The following is a 20216-nucleotide window of genomic DNA, read 5'->3' as shown; positions in this document are numbered from 1 at the left end:
AGCATTTTCCGTGTGCTAGCATTACCGGGATTTAACTCCATCACTAAGTTTTGTACAGAAACGGTTTCAAGTTGGATAGACCTCAAATTTTCACAAATCAGGACTTGGCAGAAGAAGAAATTTAATGTCTCCTCTTAGCAATCATAAAGTAGTGGGCAGACATTGCATTTTAGTGTAGGATTAAACACTTGTTCCGGCTGTTTTCCTCCTAAATAATCAAACCTACCCACCAGATTGTATTTGGAAGCACTTACTAATGCTTTGTTTTAACTGTTTAGAAAAATGACTGAAAGTTTCAAGATGAGACAACGTGAATCATAATCTTCAGCAGCTGTTCACTTTCGTGATTGACTTGCCTTCTTCCTACGTTCCTTTTAGTCACATTGGGAATCGCTGAAGCTGTTTCATGCGGGAGGCATTGCTGAGATTCCCCTTGCAGCAATGGACTTGGATAAACCATCCGTCTGGGGATCCCTGAAGCAGAAAACTAGACCTTTCCTGCAGAACCTAAGCGTGAGGAAGACAAAGAAGAGGTCTAGCAAAATGGTGGAGAGCAAGGTCCATGCCTTGGACCGACGCCTCAGCGTGTCCGTGCCTGACATGCTGGAGGTGGAGACACTTACAGAAGAAGAAACGACTTGTTCAAGTACTCAGGTGTTCTCGAGCTGCTCCCCCAAGAGCTTCTCCAGGTCTGTGGTGTCCCTGAAAAGCAGAAGCGCTTCGGTGAGGCCGGCAGGAGAGGACTGGCTGTGGGAGCCGCAGCAGGTGGCACACACGGAGGTGACAGTCGCCCACCCGGACGAGCACATCGTGGGCGGCCACATGCCCGAGGGGAAGAGGAGGTCCAGCGACGACCTCTTTGCGCTGCTGCAGAGCACCCGCCTGAGCACCGCTCTGACGGATGAGGGGGCAGAGGTAGGTGCTTGGGCAGCAGCCAGGTTCAGTGGCTGCCTTGGGCTCGTTGTGTTTCTCCATTATTGCCTGGGTTATAAAGGGATGGAGGAGGGGGCCCTATTCGAGGAATGAATGGGGGATAAAAATAAGCATAAACCATGCGTGATGTACAAATTGTTGGAGACTAATACCCTTTCTGTCAGCCTAGAGCTGCAAAATAACCCTGGTCTGTTTTTTTTTTTTTTTCTTCTTTTTTTATTCTGGTAAGGCTGTGATACCTCAAATTTTTCAGATTTGTTGGAATTGCTTGCTTAAGTCAGAAGTTGTTGCGGCCCTCTGAGCTCTGAAATAGACTGCTGGTACATTTTCTGTAGCATTCTTTTGAGTTTATAGCTTTGCCAGGATTGCTATATAGCAAAATCAACTTTACCATCTGCCCCCTCAAGATCCAGCTGAAGGCAAGAGGTGAAAGATGACCGGTGAGCGAGGTGAACTCTGCCTGTACCATGAGTTAACCGCAACAAGTACACGATGGAGGACAGGGAACTCATAGCATCATGCTCAGGGCTGTCCTTTGGGTTTCGTTGTGATTAATTAGAGGAGGTGCAAAATCAAAATGTTTCCTCCGCATTCCCCTTCTTGTCCCCCTTCTTCCCTTCTGCCCAGTCTCTGTGTCAGTATTTATGTGCCTGGACATAATGTCCCATGAACAAATCCAGTGTGCTTCAAATGTGACACAAAACATCAATTCCTGCCTGGCCTGAGCAAAGCAGGGAATCCTGGGTTGTTGCACAATGGCTTTATAATATAGGCAGCAGGTGAAGATCGTGGCTGCATGAAATATTTTAGGCAAAATTTGTTTTATTTAAGTTTTGTGGAAGTATTTTCAATGGGAAGGTTAGCTTTTGGACTTTGTTTTGAGGCCTTTTCACCTGTAATCTCGGTGTTACAGTTATGGTAGCTGCTTTCCTTAGTCATCCGAGATGCAAAAATGGGAAATAGACACTTTGTTCAAAGTCCTCCTTTGGGACTGGTGATTTCACAGGTTGAACATACAACTTAAAAATGTCGATTAAAATTATGGTTAGTGCTGCTACAGGGAGAATGGCCCTTTCGCCTATAAAACTGCTTGTTCTGGATCTTGTAGGTCTGTATTGGCTCCTAGTCTGTTGTGATGCAAAGTGTCAGACTGGTAGATGCTGACCAACACTTCCAGTGTAGCGTTTGTAAATTGTTAACACATTGGTTTCAGCTCACTGGAGTGTACTGTTATTCAGAGGTCTGCATAAGAAAAATAGCTAAAATAATATATAGTTTTGTTTCTGTGCTTAAACTTTACTCAAAAATTATAGAAACTCAGTATACAATAGATCGAAAATTATGAACATGCCATTATTTTAGGAGTTTTTCCAGGTTGTTTGAATGATAGCAGTAGTTCTTTTCTACTGTTGTAGACCAGAAACTCTAACCTAAAATTTACTGCAGCAGCATCAAAGTTAATCCTAAATCCTACTTTGTCTTGGGGCAAACTAAGTGCTTTAGGAGGAAGAGGTAGCTGTATGGTGATGGAAAAGCTCAACTTCAAGCTTACTCCAGATGCACTGTCTGAGTCCGGCTCATTCTCTGCAGCATTTAAATCTTTCCCAAAGTGTGTATTTATGTGTTTATATGTGTGTTTGTGGTATTAATAATTTGGTATTTACTTTTATGGCAAAGCATCTTGCTATGTGAATGTCCTACCTTCCTCCCAATAAACTGTCTCCAGTCACAACTTTTACATGCAGAAAGAGATTTTTTTTTTTTCCCCTGAAGAATACATAGCAGAGAGTGAAGCAGAGAAAAGTAGGAATAGATAAGGAACGTTGAATAAATTTAGTTATTATTAAGTTGAAGTCGGTAAATACCTCAATATTCAGCTTTTCATGTACTTCATTGAACAGCTACAAAATTTGTACTTTGTGTGCCTCAGATGGGGATGGTTTATTACAGAAGTTATTGGTCTCCTAATACTGGGTGGAGTTGCTGTGAGGAGCACGACCGTAGCTCCCATTGTTCTTTTGTAAGCATTGTTCATTGATGAGTGAGGTAAATCAGAAGGAAGGCAGATCCCTGGAACAAAACAAACTAAAAAAGGCAAAAATGTAGGTTGAGCTTTTTTCCCCTTGAATTGCTTGTCACATGCCACCTACTCATTTCCTGGTTATCTTTGGTCACCCAGCACCATCAGATACTTTCCGAGCCTCATGCATGAGCTCAGTGTGGGCCTGTGGTTTTTACACTCATCTAAACTCTCAGTACAGAGCTGTCACTGCTCGGAGCGTGATGTCTTCAGTAAAGGCTTTTGCCACAGGTACCATATTTCCATTTGCTAAGAGGTTTACTTTATGTGTTCTCTATTGCAGCCCAGCCAGGCAAATTTGAAGGGTGAAGAAGCAACTGAAGTTGCAATGGACCCCTCCCTGATTGATTCAGGTTGCAGAGGGCACCGTTCAGACCACTTTTTGCGGTTGGGTTTTGTCAGTGGTCACACATCACTGCTGAAGTGCTCTGACTCCATTTCTTTGTCTCCTTACTGGCACCTTGCAGTGAGTCACTGGCAACCCAAAGCCTCCTCCCATTGCTGCTGCGCTCAGTGCCCTTCTATTTTGAATCATTCTTCCGCAGAAAATAAGAGGAGGTAGAGGTTGTAAATTTTCTCAGGAGGAACATTTGATTGATTGAGATGTATCTACCTATCTCTATATATAAAAAAAATACACTTGTGTTTCATTTGTTTTTACACAGATACGTTTGGGACTATGACCTGCTTGGTGGATGTGGCCACATTTGTTTATACTTTAAAGTTCAGAAATGTCACTGTAGATAGATAAAAATCAAGATTTCAGGACCATATTTTTAGTGAGGCTTTTGTCTGTATTCAGTGATCTCTTTACAATTAGCTACCTAGAATAACAGCAATTTACATTATATGGTGCTATAATGAAAAACCAAGCTTTTTTTATTTAAAATTATAATCTTTGTTCAAGATGTCAATGTAATGCAGGTAAACAAAAAAAAAGCAGAATAAAGACCAAATCATAACTTTGAGGGTATTTTTTTTATTATAAATGATTTCAAGCTAGCAGAAAGGGTACTTTATTTTTATAATTTCAATGCAGTTCTTTGATTCTGTGTTTATGCCATGTAAAACAAGCTGTAAAGAGAAACAATTATCAGTACCACTGATAGTGCCTGAAGGAGATTCCTGTGAAGCCAGAGACTGTGAGAAGCACTTTGTTTAATGCCCACAAGTGAGATTTTATGCATACTAGTCAGGAAATTCAAAGTTAGGGTTCCCCTAGCAGCTGTAACTCAGCTCTGTTGTGGGAGAAAACTCTTCTGCTGCTCTTTATGATGATAATTTTTCTACTTTTAATGTGTTTTTGCAAGGTGGCCAAGTTATGGTTACTGTGGGAACCATAATGTTAAATTTCAGCTGTCGTGCAAGTGAAATTTTACTTGCAATGCTGGATTGATGTACTTCCTGATATGTAATATATGTATTTTGGGGGGGGAGGAGAAGAATTACACAAAAGCGTATTTAATTTTTATTTCAGTATATCGATACCTCTAAGATTTATGATTTTTGCTGGAGCTGGTTCTTTTTTTTTAATGTTTGTATAGTGCTGCACACAATGGAGCTCTCATCTGAGAGATTCAGATGTTACCGCACTGCACATAATAGCATTTTCACATGAGGATCGAATTCCACCTTGTGTGCATTTCTGGAGACCGAGGTTATTCTTAGCATAAATCTTTGTATTTGGATGGGCTGTGACTGCCCTGCATTAGACCAAGAGAGTTGCCCAGGCACGTAGGTCCTCTTCAGCTGAAGTGATGATCATAGACTGTTCTAGCAGTCACAATAGCACCAGAGGTGTCTTGACTGATGAATCCCTTCTGTGCGTTCAGACAGTCCTGATGCTGTGCCACCATAGCCTCAAGCTTTTGGATGAGTCAGTATTTAGGAAGAAATATTTGACTTCCTCTCCTGTGCTGGACACTAGATAAAAATCCTTTGGATCTTCCTGGTATTGCAGAAAGTGGGGGGAAGTACATGTCCAACATATTTTTTTCCCTTTCCCATTGACCTTTTCTTTCTAACTTTTCCCCTAAGCACTTTGTTGGGTTGTTTTTTTTTGAAGAAAAAAAAAAAAAAGCCCAGAACAAAACTTTTCCCAGACCTGGACTTTTGGGAGAAATTGTAGAATTGTAGTCAAGTAAGAGAGCAGCTGGCTCTCCAACCCCAGGATATTGCTGCTGCTGCCACCACTTCTGGCATTTTTTTATTTTATTTTTTTTTTCATCTTAGCAAGGATTACTTGGAGATTCAACAAATATAAATCTGCTCAGGGTGGGGGTCAGCATTGCAACACTGACTGATAAGTCATCAGATGCACCAGGAAAGTTTGTGGTAAGGACCTTCAGCACTGAAAGCACGGGTCTACTGGGGAGGAGAAGAATTTATTCCAGTAGCTGGAAGCAGGGTCTTATATTTTTAGATTAAATTCAAGAGACTAAGTGCAATTACTATGAAACAGGAAAAAGAAATTTATACCTAAATTATGGAGAGAAAGTTTCTATAAGCAGAAGTAAAACAATTTCACTGGTTACACACATACGAGTACTTTGTTGACTGATACTAGGACTATTTTCTTGATCCCTATATTACTTACTGTTGTATAATTCTTTGTATTTTTTTTATAGTATCCATGTGGAGAAATGGATCTAGACTCTTCCATATCATCTCAAATATTTGATGATCAGATGGTAAGTCCTTTCATTTTAAAGCATTTTGAAACTTGATCAGAAGCACAATTTATTTTAGGTTTAGGTTCTTTGCTTCTTACAAATTTAAAAACCCAGCAGGTGAAGCCTTCTATAGATTTCTTCAGTGTGTTTTTCTTTGGTTTGTTGGGTTTTTTGTTTGTTTAGTGGTGGTTTTGTGTTTTTGTTGGGTTTTGTGTGGGTTTTTTGTGTTGCTAATGTTTTAAATAGACCCAAATGTTCTGTGTGTTTTTTTTTTTTTTTTTTTTAAAATGTTCTATAATTTCTATGTTGTACTGGTAACTAATGAAGGCACCAGCTTAAGTTCTCAAGTAGCAGGCCAGAAATTAAACTAAAGGCAGCAAATACCTTAACGTGGCTGTAGGGTTTGATGGACAACAAAAACCGTTTTAGGGCAGCGTGAAAAGGCATTGGCAGTTTTTGACACGTGCTGTTCTCATGTAAAGCATGTTTGCCTGTTCCGGCTGAACTTCTCTACCTTTGCCCTCTGATAACCTCTCAAGTATTGTCCAGGGGCTGTTTTCACTGAAATGATGGATGATGGCTCTGCTGAGGTGTGTAACCCTGGCAGCATCTCTGATGAACAAGAATCCTCTGGAGTTTGCTGCTGCGAAACCTCACAACTAGCATTGCCCACGCCTGCGTTTCTCTCTTAGAACTGTGTAAAGAAATGCTGTCCTCTTAGTAGCTGTGTGAAATGTACTTCCTCATGAGGTCAGATAAGTATGAATGGACTCGATGATCCTTATGGGTCCCTTCCCACTTGAGATATTCTATGAATGCACAAGAAACAGCTAGGAAAAAAAAAATGCACTAAGTTGGTAGGATTTGGAAAACCTGTGTGTGCATTTGTAGTTCTTAATATTGCCACTCCTTTTCAGGTATAACCCTCCTTGTTTACCCCTTGCTTTGTAGAACATACCTGATGTGGATAATTAATTATTTGCATAATGAAACAAAGCCTGGGAAAGAAATATTTTTCTTTTCTTTCTGTAAAAGATTGCCCTAAGGAAAGATGAGAACTTTTGTCTCTGCAATACCGAGAGAACACCTGCTTCGTTCATGGTCCGCTTCAGGACGTGTGCAGCACTGACTGATTTCTTTGTTCTCCTTAGGCTGTAGAGGAAGCAAACGATTGCTTGAGTGACCTGCCCAGCCCCTTTGCCTACCTGCTGACCATCCACCTGAAGGAAGGCCGGAACCTGGTTATCAGAGATCGCTGTGGTGAGCCCCACCTTTCAGCTGATATCCTTTAAATTTCACATGGCTCTCCTTTCACTGCTTTCAGTTTGGCAGCAGTTGGCTCCTGTTATCGCTGATACAACAAGTCATTGACTTGTGTCCCTTGCCTTGGGTCAGAGCATTCAACGATTGGGGTTATCCACCTTAGATACGCAGGGAAGGGAGCTGCCCTCTGCTCGCTGCTCCTCCTGTCTGACTGCGCAGCCTCAAAGCACCTTCTTGGCTGGACTTAGCATCTGTACCTACTCAGGAACTTCAAAGTGATTGTTCTTGAGAAATTCTATTTGAGCTTAAAAAAAAAAAAAAAAAGCCAAAGAATTTTTGAAGAGTTTGAAACTTGTTAAATGATGGAGCTGCTCTAGGAGCGCTTTTGGGGTTAGCTGCAAAGAATTTAATAAAAGGGAAACCATGAGAACAGGGCTGTAAGCCAAACATCCCCTCTCTAATCTGGGATGCAGCCTAAGGAGGACAACATTTAACACTCCCCCCCCCCCCCCCCCCCCGCACATTATCAAACAAATTAGAAAAAATTTGGGAAATTCCTGGAAAAATTGTGTGAAAGTACCTGCTGTTAGCTTGGCTCTCTTTCAGGCTGTTGCAACAGGGAGTAAAAGTGCTTCTAAGCAGCCAGTTGGTAGTTTCTCAGCTTGCTGTGGAGGGAATTGCTGTGCTGCCGGAGGCTCTGTGAAGGCTTGTAGGGCTCTGCAGCAGCAGCTGATTCAGGACCTTCAAGCTGAACCTGTCAGAGAGCTCTCCCATATGTCCAGTCTTTCTGCATTTTAGATTTATTCTTTATTTCCTATTTTTTTTCTGCATGTGGAAACAGTTCTGATAGTTTTGCATTGCAAAATGTATGAGCAATATCTCTCTTTTTTCAGATGGAGTAACAGGGTTTATTCTTACAGTTTTAAAGAAAACAAGCTTGCACAGCTTGATGGCCTGTGAAGGTTTGCATCTGGAGGGACCTGTACGGATTTAGAAACCTTCTTGCATGGGGTGCTTGTTGGGCTATCTGTTATCTCAGTTAACTTTTTCCGTGCTGTTTTTTCATATCTTCACGGAACAGTAACTCTTGGCCAAGTGTATACTTGTTTTTCCTCCCAGCTTTTGGAAGGAGTGAATGAGTACTTAGATTAAGATCTTTAAACAGAAGCATGTATTTCCTCACAGTGTAGCAGTTCGTCACATTTACTAGGAAGCTACACAAGCCAGGACATGTACAACTGCTTGTATGGAGAAGATGCTAGGAATGAGCAATTCCAGCAGAGCAGTATTTCTAAAGAAGACAAAGCATAGTTTGCTCTAGGCTGTGTTCTGTTGTGTAAGAAACCAAATGCTTGTCTGAGTGAAGCATTGGACAACGCAGCGAAACAACATAAGCAAGGGGAAAAAACCGCGTTTTGATGGATCTCTATTGCTTCGTGGCAAATGACCACTCATTTGGTAAACCGAGTACGCGAGGTGATGCATCATTCAATAAAATTCCTGGTATTTTTGCACAGGCAGTGGGAGGAGGGAAAACAGTGACTTAATGATTGTCCATCATGTTGCAGTGGTGGCTCCTTGAAAAAAAATAAAGCACGCTGCTGATGCCCTGATGCACATCTTTATAGGTCTCTTTAGGATCTTTGCGTAACGCTCAGGCCTGACCTGCAACCGCTGGGTTTTTTGCAATGTGCTGTCAAAATCGGGAAGTTGTCAGCTTTGCTCATCTCTCCAACGTGAGAAAACCTCAGAGAAAACTCGTGGGCCAGGAGAATGCAACTTCCCTCTTCTGCCCCCTGCCCGATGCTGGATACAGCTGCTGGGCTGGGGTATACCAACCTGCTCCAAATAATCTGAATAATATAGGCATTCGTTGTCTGCAGCCGGCATATTCTGCAAGTCAGGCTGTGGCTTGGGCTGAAGGCGAAGTCATCTTCATTCGTGTTTTGGGAACAGCAAACCTCTAGATTGTTGCCTGACATAGCTGAAAGAGAGTTTCAGTCCCTCTTCCCCATGGTTTTCTGGGTGCAAGGAGCTGCTGGAGCTCTCCAGTGGGTAATGCTGAGCTGCTGGTCCTGTGTTTTGTGTGTGTGTGTTGGAGTTGGAAACCTCCTCTGGTCAGCCTTGTGTGAGCAACTGCAAAAATGCTCTGGTTAAGTAGGAGTGGTGGGAGAGTGTCCAGGTTCGTGGGTAGGAGTAGCGATGTCCTGCTTTTATTCAAACAAAGTGGTTATTCGTAGTGGTGACTGCTTGACCGATCATTGATGGAAACTAACTCCAAATGCTGTGTACAGTAATGCTGTACATAAATAACACCGTTCAGAGTGGAGAGCGTATGCCAGCATCTTTAGCCTAAATCAGGTTTAGCATGTTTTGTAAATTTTCTAAATGTTAATATTCAGTTACTATGAGAGTAGCAATTGCTCGGGGGAAAAAAGGTCCTAAAGCAGTCATCAAACCCACCCGTTTACATTTTTTGAGGGAGAAGTTCCGCATCTCCTCAAAGAAAACGGCTCTGAAGCCGGGTGCCCTCCCCCCCCCGCCCTCCCCCCTTGTCCCCCTTCGCTGTAACGTACCGGCTTCAGCGGCTCAGCCCGCGGGGGGCGGCCCCGCTCCGTGTGCGGCGGTTGCCCCCTCCTGGCCGCTGCCCGCACCGCTGCCGGGGCTGAGCGCCCCCCTCCCGCCTTGGTGGGCTGAGCCCCCCCCCCCGCGGCTTCAGGGCTGGCCGAGGATGGAGCAGCTTTAGCCGTACGGTGCGTTTTGGCTCTGTACCAGCTTCTAGTGCCAGAAGTGATGGGCAAGATGTCCTGGAGATTGGAGTGGACAGGGTAAGAGATGTCCTGGAGATTGGAGTGGACGGGGTAAGGGATGTCCTGGAGATTGGAGTGGACGGGGTAAGGGATGTCCTGGAGATTTGAGTGGACGGGGTAAGGGATGTACTGGAGATTTGAGCGGACGGGGTAAGGGATGTCCTGGAGATTTGAGTGGACGGGGTAAGGGATGTACTGGGAGTTTGAGTGGACGGGGTAAGGGATGTCCTGGAGATTTGAGCGGACGGGGTAAGGGATGTCCTGGAGATTTGAGCGGACGGGGTAAGGGATGTCCTGGAGATTTGAGTGGACGGGGTAAGGGATGTACTGGGAGATTTGAGTGGACGGGGTAAGGGATGTCCTGGAGATTTGAGTGGACGGGGTAAGGGATGTACTGGGAGATTTGAGTGGACGGGGTAAGGGATGTACTGGGAGATTTGAGCGGACGGGGTAAGGGATGTCCTGGAGATTTGAGTGGACGGGGTAAGGGATGTCCTGGAGATTTGAGCGGACGGGGTAAAGTCTCCTGGAATGGTGTTCAGGCTTTGCTTCTGCTGCTGGTCCCGATGTAAGAAGTGTATATATCTATCTATCTATCTGTGTGTGCGTGTATATAAATACATAAAAATAAATCCAAGGTGTGTGACAAAGGAGGAATGTTTCTGCCATTGGAAACAGCTGTTGGTGGAAATGCCTGTCTCTGCTCAGCAAATTCACAGGGCTCTCCCTGAAGGTACTCATTATGTCCTTAGTAGTTATTAACTAGGAATTAATTCTACTTGGCTGAGAAAAAGTGAGGAGTAGTTCTGCTGGTAACTTTAGGCTCTATGACCAACAGGTGACTTTACTTTTTCCCAAATTTTCCAAGTATTTTTCCAGACTTTTTGACTCAGTATGTGCTACTTTTTCCAGGACATGTTCCCTTTGGTGCATTTTAAATTCCTTCTTCACTGTACCCCATTTTTATTACTTCCCGCCTTCATAACATTATCCCTGTTAACCCATGTTCTTTCCTGCTCTTCTCTTCGCCTCCTGGATTGTTTTTGCTCTCTGGTCTCTCCAGTCCCTGACTTTCTGTAGCTCCTCTCCTCAGACCTGCTCTCTGTAGACCAGGTGTCTGGCTCAGCTACATGTGCTCTCTGTTGCTTCCAGTGCATGAGGAATGCAGGAAGAAAAATCAGAATTGCAGAATCAGAATTGCCTTTTTTTTTTTTTTCTTTTTTGGGAGTGGAAGACAGAGACAAAGCCTCCATACAGCAACACCCAATACAGGCACCTCAGCCAAGGAAGCAGAGTGCTGTTAGGACCTTGGTTCTGGTGGAAAGGGGAGAGGCTCTGAAAAGTCCCACTCTGGGTCAAAAGGGCGATGCATCCCCTCTTGGGGATGTGGAATGGCAGAGGTGTAACCTGTTGGTCATCAGTTTGCTTGGAGTCTGACTTATTTGCTTCTTACTGCTGCTTCTTGGGATACAGTCTGACTCAGCCATACATTAGAAGCTGCCTAAGCAGGTGGTAAGGTGTGCTTGGCAGGCGGCGTTCGTCTCCCCTGCGTGTACGTTTGGTGCTAGATGGTGCACGGGTCCTCCTGTATTTACAGTTCTTGTAACTGATGAACCAAGCACTGAAGGTTATAGATCTGTGTGTGTATATACACAGTACCAGAAGTTTGGGTTTTGTGAACTTTTTATGGTATTACCGTTAGTACATGATATGATGTATCTCTGTGATGGCAAGGCATTTGTGATCTATTTAGTTTTAATGCTGTAAGTAGTAAGAAAACAGAAATGTATTTTGTTAATTAAATATCTGTGGAGCACTAGTAGTTCTGTAGAAGAGAGAGACAGTAACTCTGTATCTTATTTGGCTTAAAAAAAATAAGCAATCTTAACAACCAGTGCTCTAATTGTTGTCATTTTGTTGTACCCTTAGTGATTTTGTGGCCTCATTGAGTTTTGTTGGTGAAGCTCACAACTTGTAGCTCCGTAGGCTTTGAACTGGGAGAGGCTGGAGCCCATTTTTACTTGCTGGTTCACTTTCACAGGGCAGGGTGATGCCTCATGTTTGTTTGAGTCAATCTAATGATATCTGAAATGTGCTGCTCCCTTACGGCTCTGAGATGCTTTGACCGTGCACATTGCTGCCTGTGCGAGTCACCTTTGCACAGCGGTGATGCTGTGACGTGGAGCAGCAACACGACGCCACAGCTGTAAGGAAGTGTTACCTTCCTTGAGCTGAGAAACTGCTATAAGAAAAAACAGAAACTGGGTTTTGAGTGTCTGTGAGGGCGAGAAGCCCATCCTGTTTCCAGCTCCTGCACTTTCAAAGTTTGCGTATATTTTTTGTCTGTTAAATAGCGTAGTTACAAGAAATATATTTCTCAGATGTGATGTCAGCTGGTGAGTGGCTGTGGTTGTCATCTTCCTCCCTCCAGCTGTGTTGCTCCAGCCTGAATTTTGTGTGTGTCTCTTTTCCACATGGTTTTGTGTTTTCTACTTTTTTTTTACAGGATCTTTGTGCCTTGTCTCTATTTCTTTTCTATCAGGTTTCCTGTTGCTGCACTTTGGTTTTGCTCTCCTTTCTTTCCTCTGGTGATGCAGCTGAACGTGTGAAAGGAGCAGGGTGGGTTGCAGGAGTACAGAAGGTGCTGTCACATTTCTGGGTGCACCCCACCTTCCCCATCCAGAGCACATCATCACCTGCTTTCACGTCCAACACCACCCACTGTCAGAGGGTCCCGGTGGGCTCCTGGGGCTGGCAAAGAGGCCGTGCTGCTCTGCTCCGTGGGCAGCTCCTGACATCGGTGTGGGCTGTGCCAAAGCTCAGTCTGCCAAGGACAAAATAAAATGAAAGAGGACAGAATCACTTGTCTCTTTAACTTTAAGCAGTAACGACCCTGCAGTAGCCCACGACTCACAGCTCTGGGCTATCCGCTGCCTGGATCCATGCTGATAGCAGGGTGCTGGTGGAAGGGATGTGTTTGTGCTGTGCTGGGTGTTTGTCAGCTTTGAGCAAGTCCGCTGTTTGGAAAGCAAATGCTCAGAGCAATTAGGCTGAATCGCTCCCTGCAAACACACTGATTAAATTAGACTTTCTCTGTTTTCAGGGCATCCGCAATTAGATCATTAGTCCTTCAGATTTATTAATTATTGAGATGTATTAGGCAACTTTTCACACTTCTGTTTGAAAGGAGTAATCATGGCTAATTTACAACTGCTAAGAATTTGAATGGTGCTGGGTGCTTATTTTGATGTTTTCTGGATCCCGTGTGGCTCTGCGTATGAGGGCTTGTGCTGTGAGTGTTTGTCTCTGCCAAGTCCTGTTTCTGGAAGTGCAACATGTGCTACTGAAACTTTGCTCTTACACACGGTGATCCCTGTGAGCATCCCTCCTGGACTGGCCATGGGAAATGAATGCACAGAGACAGGAACCTCAGGAAAACAGATTGAGTTCAAACAAAAGCAATTCATCCATTGTATGCGTAGCCACCTTTGGTAAATTAATGTTAAATCAAGTTATACAGAGATGGGAGCACAGGAAGAGGATATAGAGGGCCCAGAGAATACCCTGTGAACTCTTCTTTTGTAGGTAGCTTAGGTAACAGGTTTCTTAAACTGTTCAAGCTTTATCAGTGGTCAGAACTGGCTCTTGGGGGGCCACCTGCCTGCATTAACAGCTCACACTGCATCTTTCTGGGACCCCTATAAGGAGATTTTATTAGGCCAAAGACTGAGAATGCAAGAAAACGCAACTATTTACACTGAAGATCCTCAGTGCTGCCTAGTAATACAAATCTGCCTTTCTGCCCTGTCCTCACGCCCTCCGGTGTGTTCATACCTGAGCCCTGGCTGGGAATACGACATTCAGCTGGGCTAATTTTTGCCATAGGCAAGTCTCTTCTTTGTGTCATTGAGCCCCTAATGTGTGTCACGTGGCATTTTGGTACAGTCCTTGCTGGTTTTCTTGGTTCCTTTTTTTTTTTTTTAAACACTGTTTCTGAAGTGTCTTGCATAGAACATCCTTTATCTGCTGCTTTCGTTCTATTAATGTTCAGTTCATTCTTTCTTCCCCTCATTTTTTTCCCCCATCAGCTGTGGGTTTACATACATACTTCACACTTCTCTGGTCTTTTTGGTTCATTGGTTTTTGTTGTGATGGGGTTTTTTTTTGTTCTTGTTTGTTGGTTTATTTTCCCTTGGAGCCTATTAGTGATGCTAGTTTCCAAGCAATGTTTCACTTCCATCTGGCCATATAAAACTAGCTGGGCACAAAACTTTCCAAATTTACCTGAATTTCCTGCCAGCAGAATACTTTTTTTCTGATTTCTCCTTTAAGCCTTGATCTCAGCTATTTCACTACAAGAATATAGTGGTTTGCCACTTAAAAAGAAAAGTGTGTGTTCCATTTTAAAATGTCTTTTACTCCTTGTTGTAAATAACTCCAGTAATTCTATTTCTAGGAAGATTTAAAGACATTTATTCTTTATGTGCATATAAAATAAATCCTTCATTTCCTTCTTCAGATTAAAATTCAGGTTTTTAACTAAAACTTTTAACTAAAAAGATGGTCTAGGTTATATTTCACGCTGTTCTTTGACTTGTTTCATGATTTTAAGGCAACTTGGTGGTAATTTTTATTTATTTATGTAATAAGACTTGTTTCATATGCTACATTTCCAGTAAGTTTGCTCCTTAAAATAGCGTGTGGCTTGAAATTATTTTTTTAATGTTTTTGCCTTTTTTTTTTTTTTCTGATCGTGGAGCAAGTGTATAGTAGTGTTCAACAGTCGATGTGATGCATCTCTCGGTAGCTGCTAGAGGGCAGCAGTATCCATTTAAAAACACCATTAACAGTTTCTTGGGCTTCTAAACTGTCTCCTGCTGCTGTGTCCCAGCAACTTTTGCTCCCTGCAGCTTGCTCAGGTTTTAGCTGAGGTCTGGTCCGCCTGCAGTCGTTGCTTTTTAGCGTTAGTGGCAAAAAATAGAAGTGAAATAGATACTATGCAAATGAATTCGAGGGAGCATCACTGTTGAGGTGCATGTTCTTTGTCTAATGGGAAAACGGGTCCAGCTGACTGACTGATTTTTTTTAGAGGTCATCATTTCTTTTCACTCTTACTGGGTTTGTTTTAGACTGAGAAGCAGATAATCCTGTGTCTCTTATATACTTTGTCCGTACTGCATGAGAACCTTCTTGTCATTGCATGACACTTAAATTAACCTTAAAGCATCACACCTTGCTTTTCCTACCAGAAAAGTGTTTTTCTTGGACTAAATTCTCAACTGATTTCAAGAATAGTGAGTTTCCTTGCATTACCCTGTTGACATGTGGCTGCAGCTGATATGACTGAGATGAACATTTTCAGACCTTGCATTGAGTCTGCTTGCATGTGTTTAAAAGTTGACTCTGTTGCCTTCACTAGGAAAGGGCTGCTGAAAAGCTTTATTTATTTATTTATTTATTTTTAAATGGCCTGGCTTCTTAAGAAAATTATTGGGTCCCTATCTTGTCTAAATTAAAATTATAAAGAAAATAAATCCTTTTTTTTAGACCAGTTCATCTCGAAAATCACTAGGCACTTTTTTGGAAAGTTCTGCTCTTTTGGCTAGATTGTAGAATGTCTCTAATAAATAGCTTTTAATAGATGCAGATGTCTTTCTGATCTTGAATACAGAAGGCTTTAAGCCTTGAATTCAAATGCAGTTAATAATTTGCAGCCTCTGCTGTTCATCCCATCAGGTGGGGCTTGTCCACCTGGTTTATTTCTCATTCCTCCTCTCCTTTTTTTAACCTATTTTGATCACCTGGATGCAATCTGGGGTGTCTTAAAGAGAACCAGAAATGGGCACGCTGACCCAGGGAGGTACAGGAGTTTCATCAACATCCCAGAAGCAACTTAATGGGAGGAAAACCCCTGAAAGCCCCAAAAAGGGCTGTGATGCCTTATCCACCCCCATCACTTCTCTCCTGGCCATCCAGGTCCACCCCAGTGAACGCCACCGAGCCCCGGTGCGCGCCAGCTCCCGCCGCGGAGGTGAAAGTCCATCTGTTTGCCAGCGTGGAGGTGTCAGCCCGTCATTTGTAGGATCCAGGAGCCGTGCTCCTGCGCCGCCGACCCCTTTCCCCCGCCTGCCTAGTTGAGATGTTACCCCTCTGACAGCCAGACAGGCGAGCGCTGCTGAAACCCGCGCCCCTCCGCAATTATTTTCCCTAACAATTAACACCGGTACTAACTTGACACCTTTTCCTTGTTTGGCTTTTGTAAACCATCATCCCTTTTTCTATTAATTCCCGGCATTAATATTTTCTTTCGCGCAAGTGCCGCCGTTCACCCGTGAAACAGTTTGAACATTATGTAGCTGTCAAGCTGGCGAGGGATTACCCAGTGTGCCTTGCCGGAGTAAGTGACACCACTGAGGCCCCGGTTTGAGATGTTTATTTTGAGAGTAAGCTGACAAGCATGAAGGCCTGATCCCAGAGTGGCAATCTTATTTAATTAAAGGCCTCTTTTTATTATAGCTTTTCCCTTTGCTGTTTTTTATATATTTTTATATTAAAAATATATTTATATAAGAACATATATTTATATAAATATATATATTACTTTTACATACAGATGTATGTTTTAATATATATAAATATATGTAAATACAAAGGAAGACATTCTTTTATATATGAGAATGATTGCTAAAGCCTGGCTCACATGAACAGTGCTGGGCAGCCCTTCCCCCTCTTTTATTTTCCTTTACTGTATAACAACCTGGAAAGCTTTCAGAGCAATAATGCAATTGGGATGCTTACTTACCTATAGTCTTTCTGCTTCCCATCCTCGGAGAAAGGGCTTGGAGTTTTATACTTGCAGATATTGAACTTGCTGGCTGTTTGCTTTCTGTGTCCCCTCTTTCTCCCTCCCTTTTCAGGTTTTGCCCTCATTTATGGGTTTTCTGCGCCAAAAGCAGATGAGTTATGGCCATAGACCACCTGCCTCCATCACCCCCTTCGTGCTTTCATTTCATCAGTTCCTTTCCTTGTCTCGGCCAGTTGCTATTTCGTGCACAGAATAGGTTGTGGACATTATTAAAACGATTATTGTTATTTTTAATAGTGCAGCTTGCTCCTGCTTACCCTGTAAATAAAAGCTAGTTGGTTTTTGTGGTTTTTTTTTTTTTTGTTTTGTTTTTTTTTTTTAAAGGAACTGGAAGGAACTAACACCAAAGAGCTCAATGGTGTTATTTCTTAACTTCTGCATCCTCTGAGGGCTCCTGCCCACATTGCGGGGCTACGGTTTATCTCTGTGTTCCCACTCGTGGTGGAAAGTGTGCTGGCTTTTCAGCTGTACATTTCATATGAGAGTATAATCATAGTTCGGAGAAGTATTCTAGGGAAAGGTCTAGTCCTAACCCGTTGCAAACAATGAGAAGCTGCCCTCTGACTTTCCTGGCTTTGGATCAGGCCCTTATTATTATTCTGTCTTAGAGGAGAAGGAAAAAACCTTCTTTTTAAGTTTGCAGCGTTTTTCCCCAACAGGATTGGTTTCAACAATTATTAGGAAAAGGATCAGCTGCAGGTAGCCTATGAAAACCAACTGGTATTTTCCTTCTGTGTATGAAACACCCTTTATGTGCAGAATTGGCCAGGGATCTACAAGTCTTTCCTTTTGAAATTAAAACAGAAGAAAAACTTTCTATAATTCTTAAAAATTACTCTGTATGTTCCAGGACCACAGTTCTTTACAGTACTATGTAATTCCAAATAGATGCTAACACGTAGCTATTTTTTTCTTGAGTCTGGGCCCGTCTTCACATAACACTGGTCAGAGCTTTGGTGGTTTAAATATGGATTTTTCACATTCTCACTGTTTCACCAAACTACTGACAAGACTAAGAGTTGGTCTTACGCTGGGTTATCCTGAACTGCCATGCAGTTGTTGGGCTGTATCTCAGTGGGAACCAGAGAGGACAGGTTCAGATTATTTCTGAATGTGAAGTCTGGTGCAGGAGTGAGTCTTTTCCTGACGACAGCCCACACTGCAGGCTGGGGGGCAGCCAGGACCAGTTATTCTTCTAATGAAATTGAACTCTTAGGAGGGAAGTTTAATTCCAAATATAAGTTATAATATAAATGATATTGAATGTGGCAGATTGATGGCACCTGGGATCAGTTAATTGTATATGCTACTACACATCAGTTTTTTGCTTTATTTGCAGCCTGTGAGATTTTTTTTTTTGCAAAGTCCATATGCATTCCTAAATCAGCCGTCTAGTTAAATCCATTGTGTACCTTGTCCCCCCTTTTGTATGGTGTCCTGCACAGTGGTTGGTGTTAGTGCAGATGCTTCTCGTTTAATAACAAGAATAAAAAGTTGGTTCCCTCTTCTGTTTTCCTTTGACAGCTGCAAGTCTTTCTATTGCTGCCGAGTGGCATGAGCCTCTCGCTCTGTCCGTGGACATCTGCTCCATAAAAATATGGGATGTTATTGCCATGGCAAATTGTGCCGCTTGGATTAAAAAATGTGTTACCTGAATATTGGTTGCTGGCTTTACAGAGTCTATTCCGTGTGTGATTTTTACTCTGAGCTGGTGAATTATGTCAGTATTTTACACTGAAACTTCAAATTTGGTTTTGAGTAAATTGGCAAGTGACACCAGTGATGAAATCCTGACTGGTATTCTAGCTATTGTTACTGGTTTCCTTGGAGCTCCTATCCAAGTTACAATGCTTTTGAGTTCTGGTCTTTTTATATATTCATAGTCACAGGATCACATTTTCTTTCTTCCACTGTCTGTGGTGTTAGTTGGCCTGTAAATAGTCCTTCATCTCTGCTTCTGTTTGCTCTGTTTCCAAATTAAAATGTTAAGTAAGTTACTGAAGAATAATTAATGTTCTTTAGGAATAGCACAGCAGAGATCAGGCAAACTATGAAGAATTTTTGTTGCCTGCTTTCAGGCAACTTTCTGGTTCTGTTCTATAGATCTCTTGCAGGACCTAGCAATTTTTAAATGGATGATTAAGTATATACATGTATATGTAAAATAAGTAATTGTTATTGTTATTTATTGTTTTATGAAAATATAATTTAAGGTTGTGGCGTTACATGGGGGCATGCCAATCCATTTTTTATTAATTATCACAGGTACAAGTGACCCGTATGTGAAGTTCAAACTGAATGGGAAAACTCTATACAAAAGTAAGGTAGTCTACAAGAACCTCAACCCAGTTTGGGATGAAACTGTTGTGCTGCCTGTGCAGACCCTCGATCAAAAGCTCTGGATCAAGGTAAGTTTTAGTTTCAGATTTTTAAAACATGGGTCAGTGGTTTTTTTAAATAATTATTTAATATAAAGTAAAAATACTTTAGAAACGTATTGATTTTTATTCACCATAGCAGCGCAACATAAAACACAATCCGCTTTAAGAGTTTCAGTAATTTCAAATTAAAATGCCCATATGTCTTTTCCAGATTTTACTCGTATGTTTTGCTTTCCGTCTGCAAAAACCCAAGTTGGAATAAAACTCCTTGACTGGATATGTTTAAGTCTGTGGAGCTAAATTCTGCTCGCTTTTACCATGCTTGTGCAAACTCAGTGAAACCAATAGTGGTTTCATAAGCACGTTTTAAGAGTGTAATTTGGCTGGGTTGAACAGAATTATTACCTGGGATGCAGCCGTGACAAGTAGCAAAGCCTTTTCTCATTATGAGTAACGTTACAGTTACCAGAACTGCAAGCTACCAGTTGCGAGCACTAATTGCTAAAACATCTGTAGCCAGAAGTACCTGATTTTTGTGCAGCGTTTCATTATGCTATTGCGCAGAGCATAAAGGAACAGGCACAATCCGTAGCAGCACACATGTCTCTGTTTGCATAATATTAAGAAGATACTTTCAAAATGCTGTTTAAATATTTAGTTAAAAATACAAATTAAAGCAGGGAGATGGAAAATTATCCCTGAATTATATCTAAGCTTTGATCTTTCAAATAACGAAATTGAACAGAAAGGGCTTAAAATATCTGTTCTTTTAGCGACCAGGATAAAACTGGCTTATGTGAAAATCAGAAATATTTGTTTTGTTTTGCTACCAGGTGTACGATCGAGATTTAACCTCTTCAGACTTCATGGGTTCGGCATTTATAGCACTCACTGAACTTGAACTCAATAGGTAATACTTTTATTTAATTAAGGGTTATTAATGGATCTTGATTGAGAAATGTAGGAAAATAATGAAATGCTTTTGCTCTAGCTTGGAATTTGTCTGTTCATGAAAACTCATTTTGATAGGAGGGTGGGGAGCACATTTTAAAAGAAATCGCTTGAGATAAATCCTGCACACATGATTTTATCCGGCGTTACGTACCGGATTCGAATCCAACCTGGATGGAGCCCAGTTGGGCAGAAGGCACCCTTTCCTTTTCGTGTCTAGGAATAAGAATAAGAGTTGCTATACGCAGCATTGTTTAGGGA

General features: G+C 42.2%; 1 protein-coding gene across 1 annotated transcript in view; it reads left to right on the top strand.

The window, feature by feature from the left end:
• Positions 1-441: 441 nt before the first annotated feature.
• MCTP2 (multiple C2 and transmembrane domain containing 2) overlaps positions 442-20216 on the top strand; it is a 102778-nt gene continuing 83003 nt past the window's right edge. The window contains exons 1-5 of the mRNA XM_086471848.1: positions 442-915; positions 5641-5703; positions 6837-6945; positions 18889-19031; positions 19838-19914. Of these exons, the coding sequence (XP_086327974.1) occupies positions 442-915; positions 5641-5703; positions 6837-6945; positions 18889-19031; positions 19838-19914 (866 nt within the window). The remainder of the gene's footprint in view (positions 916-5640; positions 5704-6836; positions 6946-18888; positions 19032-19837; positions 19915-20216) is intronic.

Source organism: Leptosomus discolor, chromosome 11 (genome assembly GCF_034619465.1).
Source record: "Leptosomus discolor isolate bLepDis1 chromosome 11, bLepDis1.hap2, whole genome shotgun sequence".
Classification (NCBI taxonomy): domain Eukaryota; kingdom Metazoa; phylum Chordata; class Aves; order Leptosomiformes; family Leptosomidae; genus Leptosomus; species Leptosomus discolor.
The sequence above is the reverse complement of the archived record's forward strand: the minus strand, read 5'-3'. Positions and strand labels throughout refer to the sequence as shown.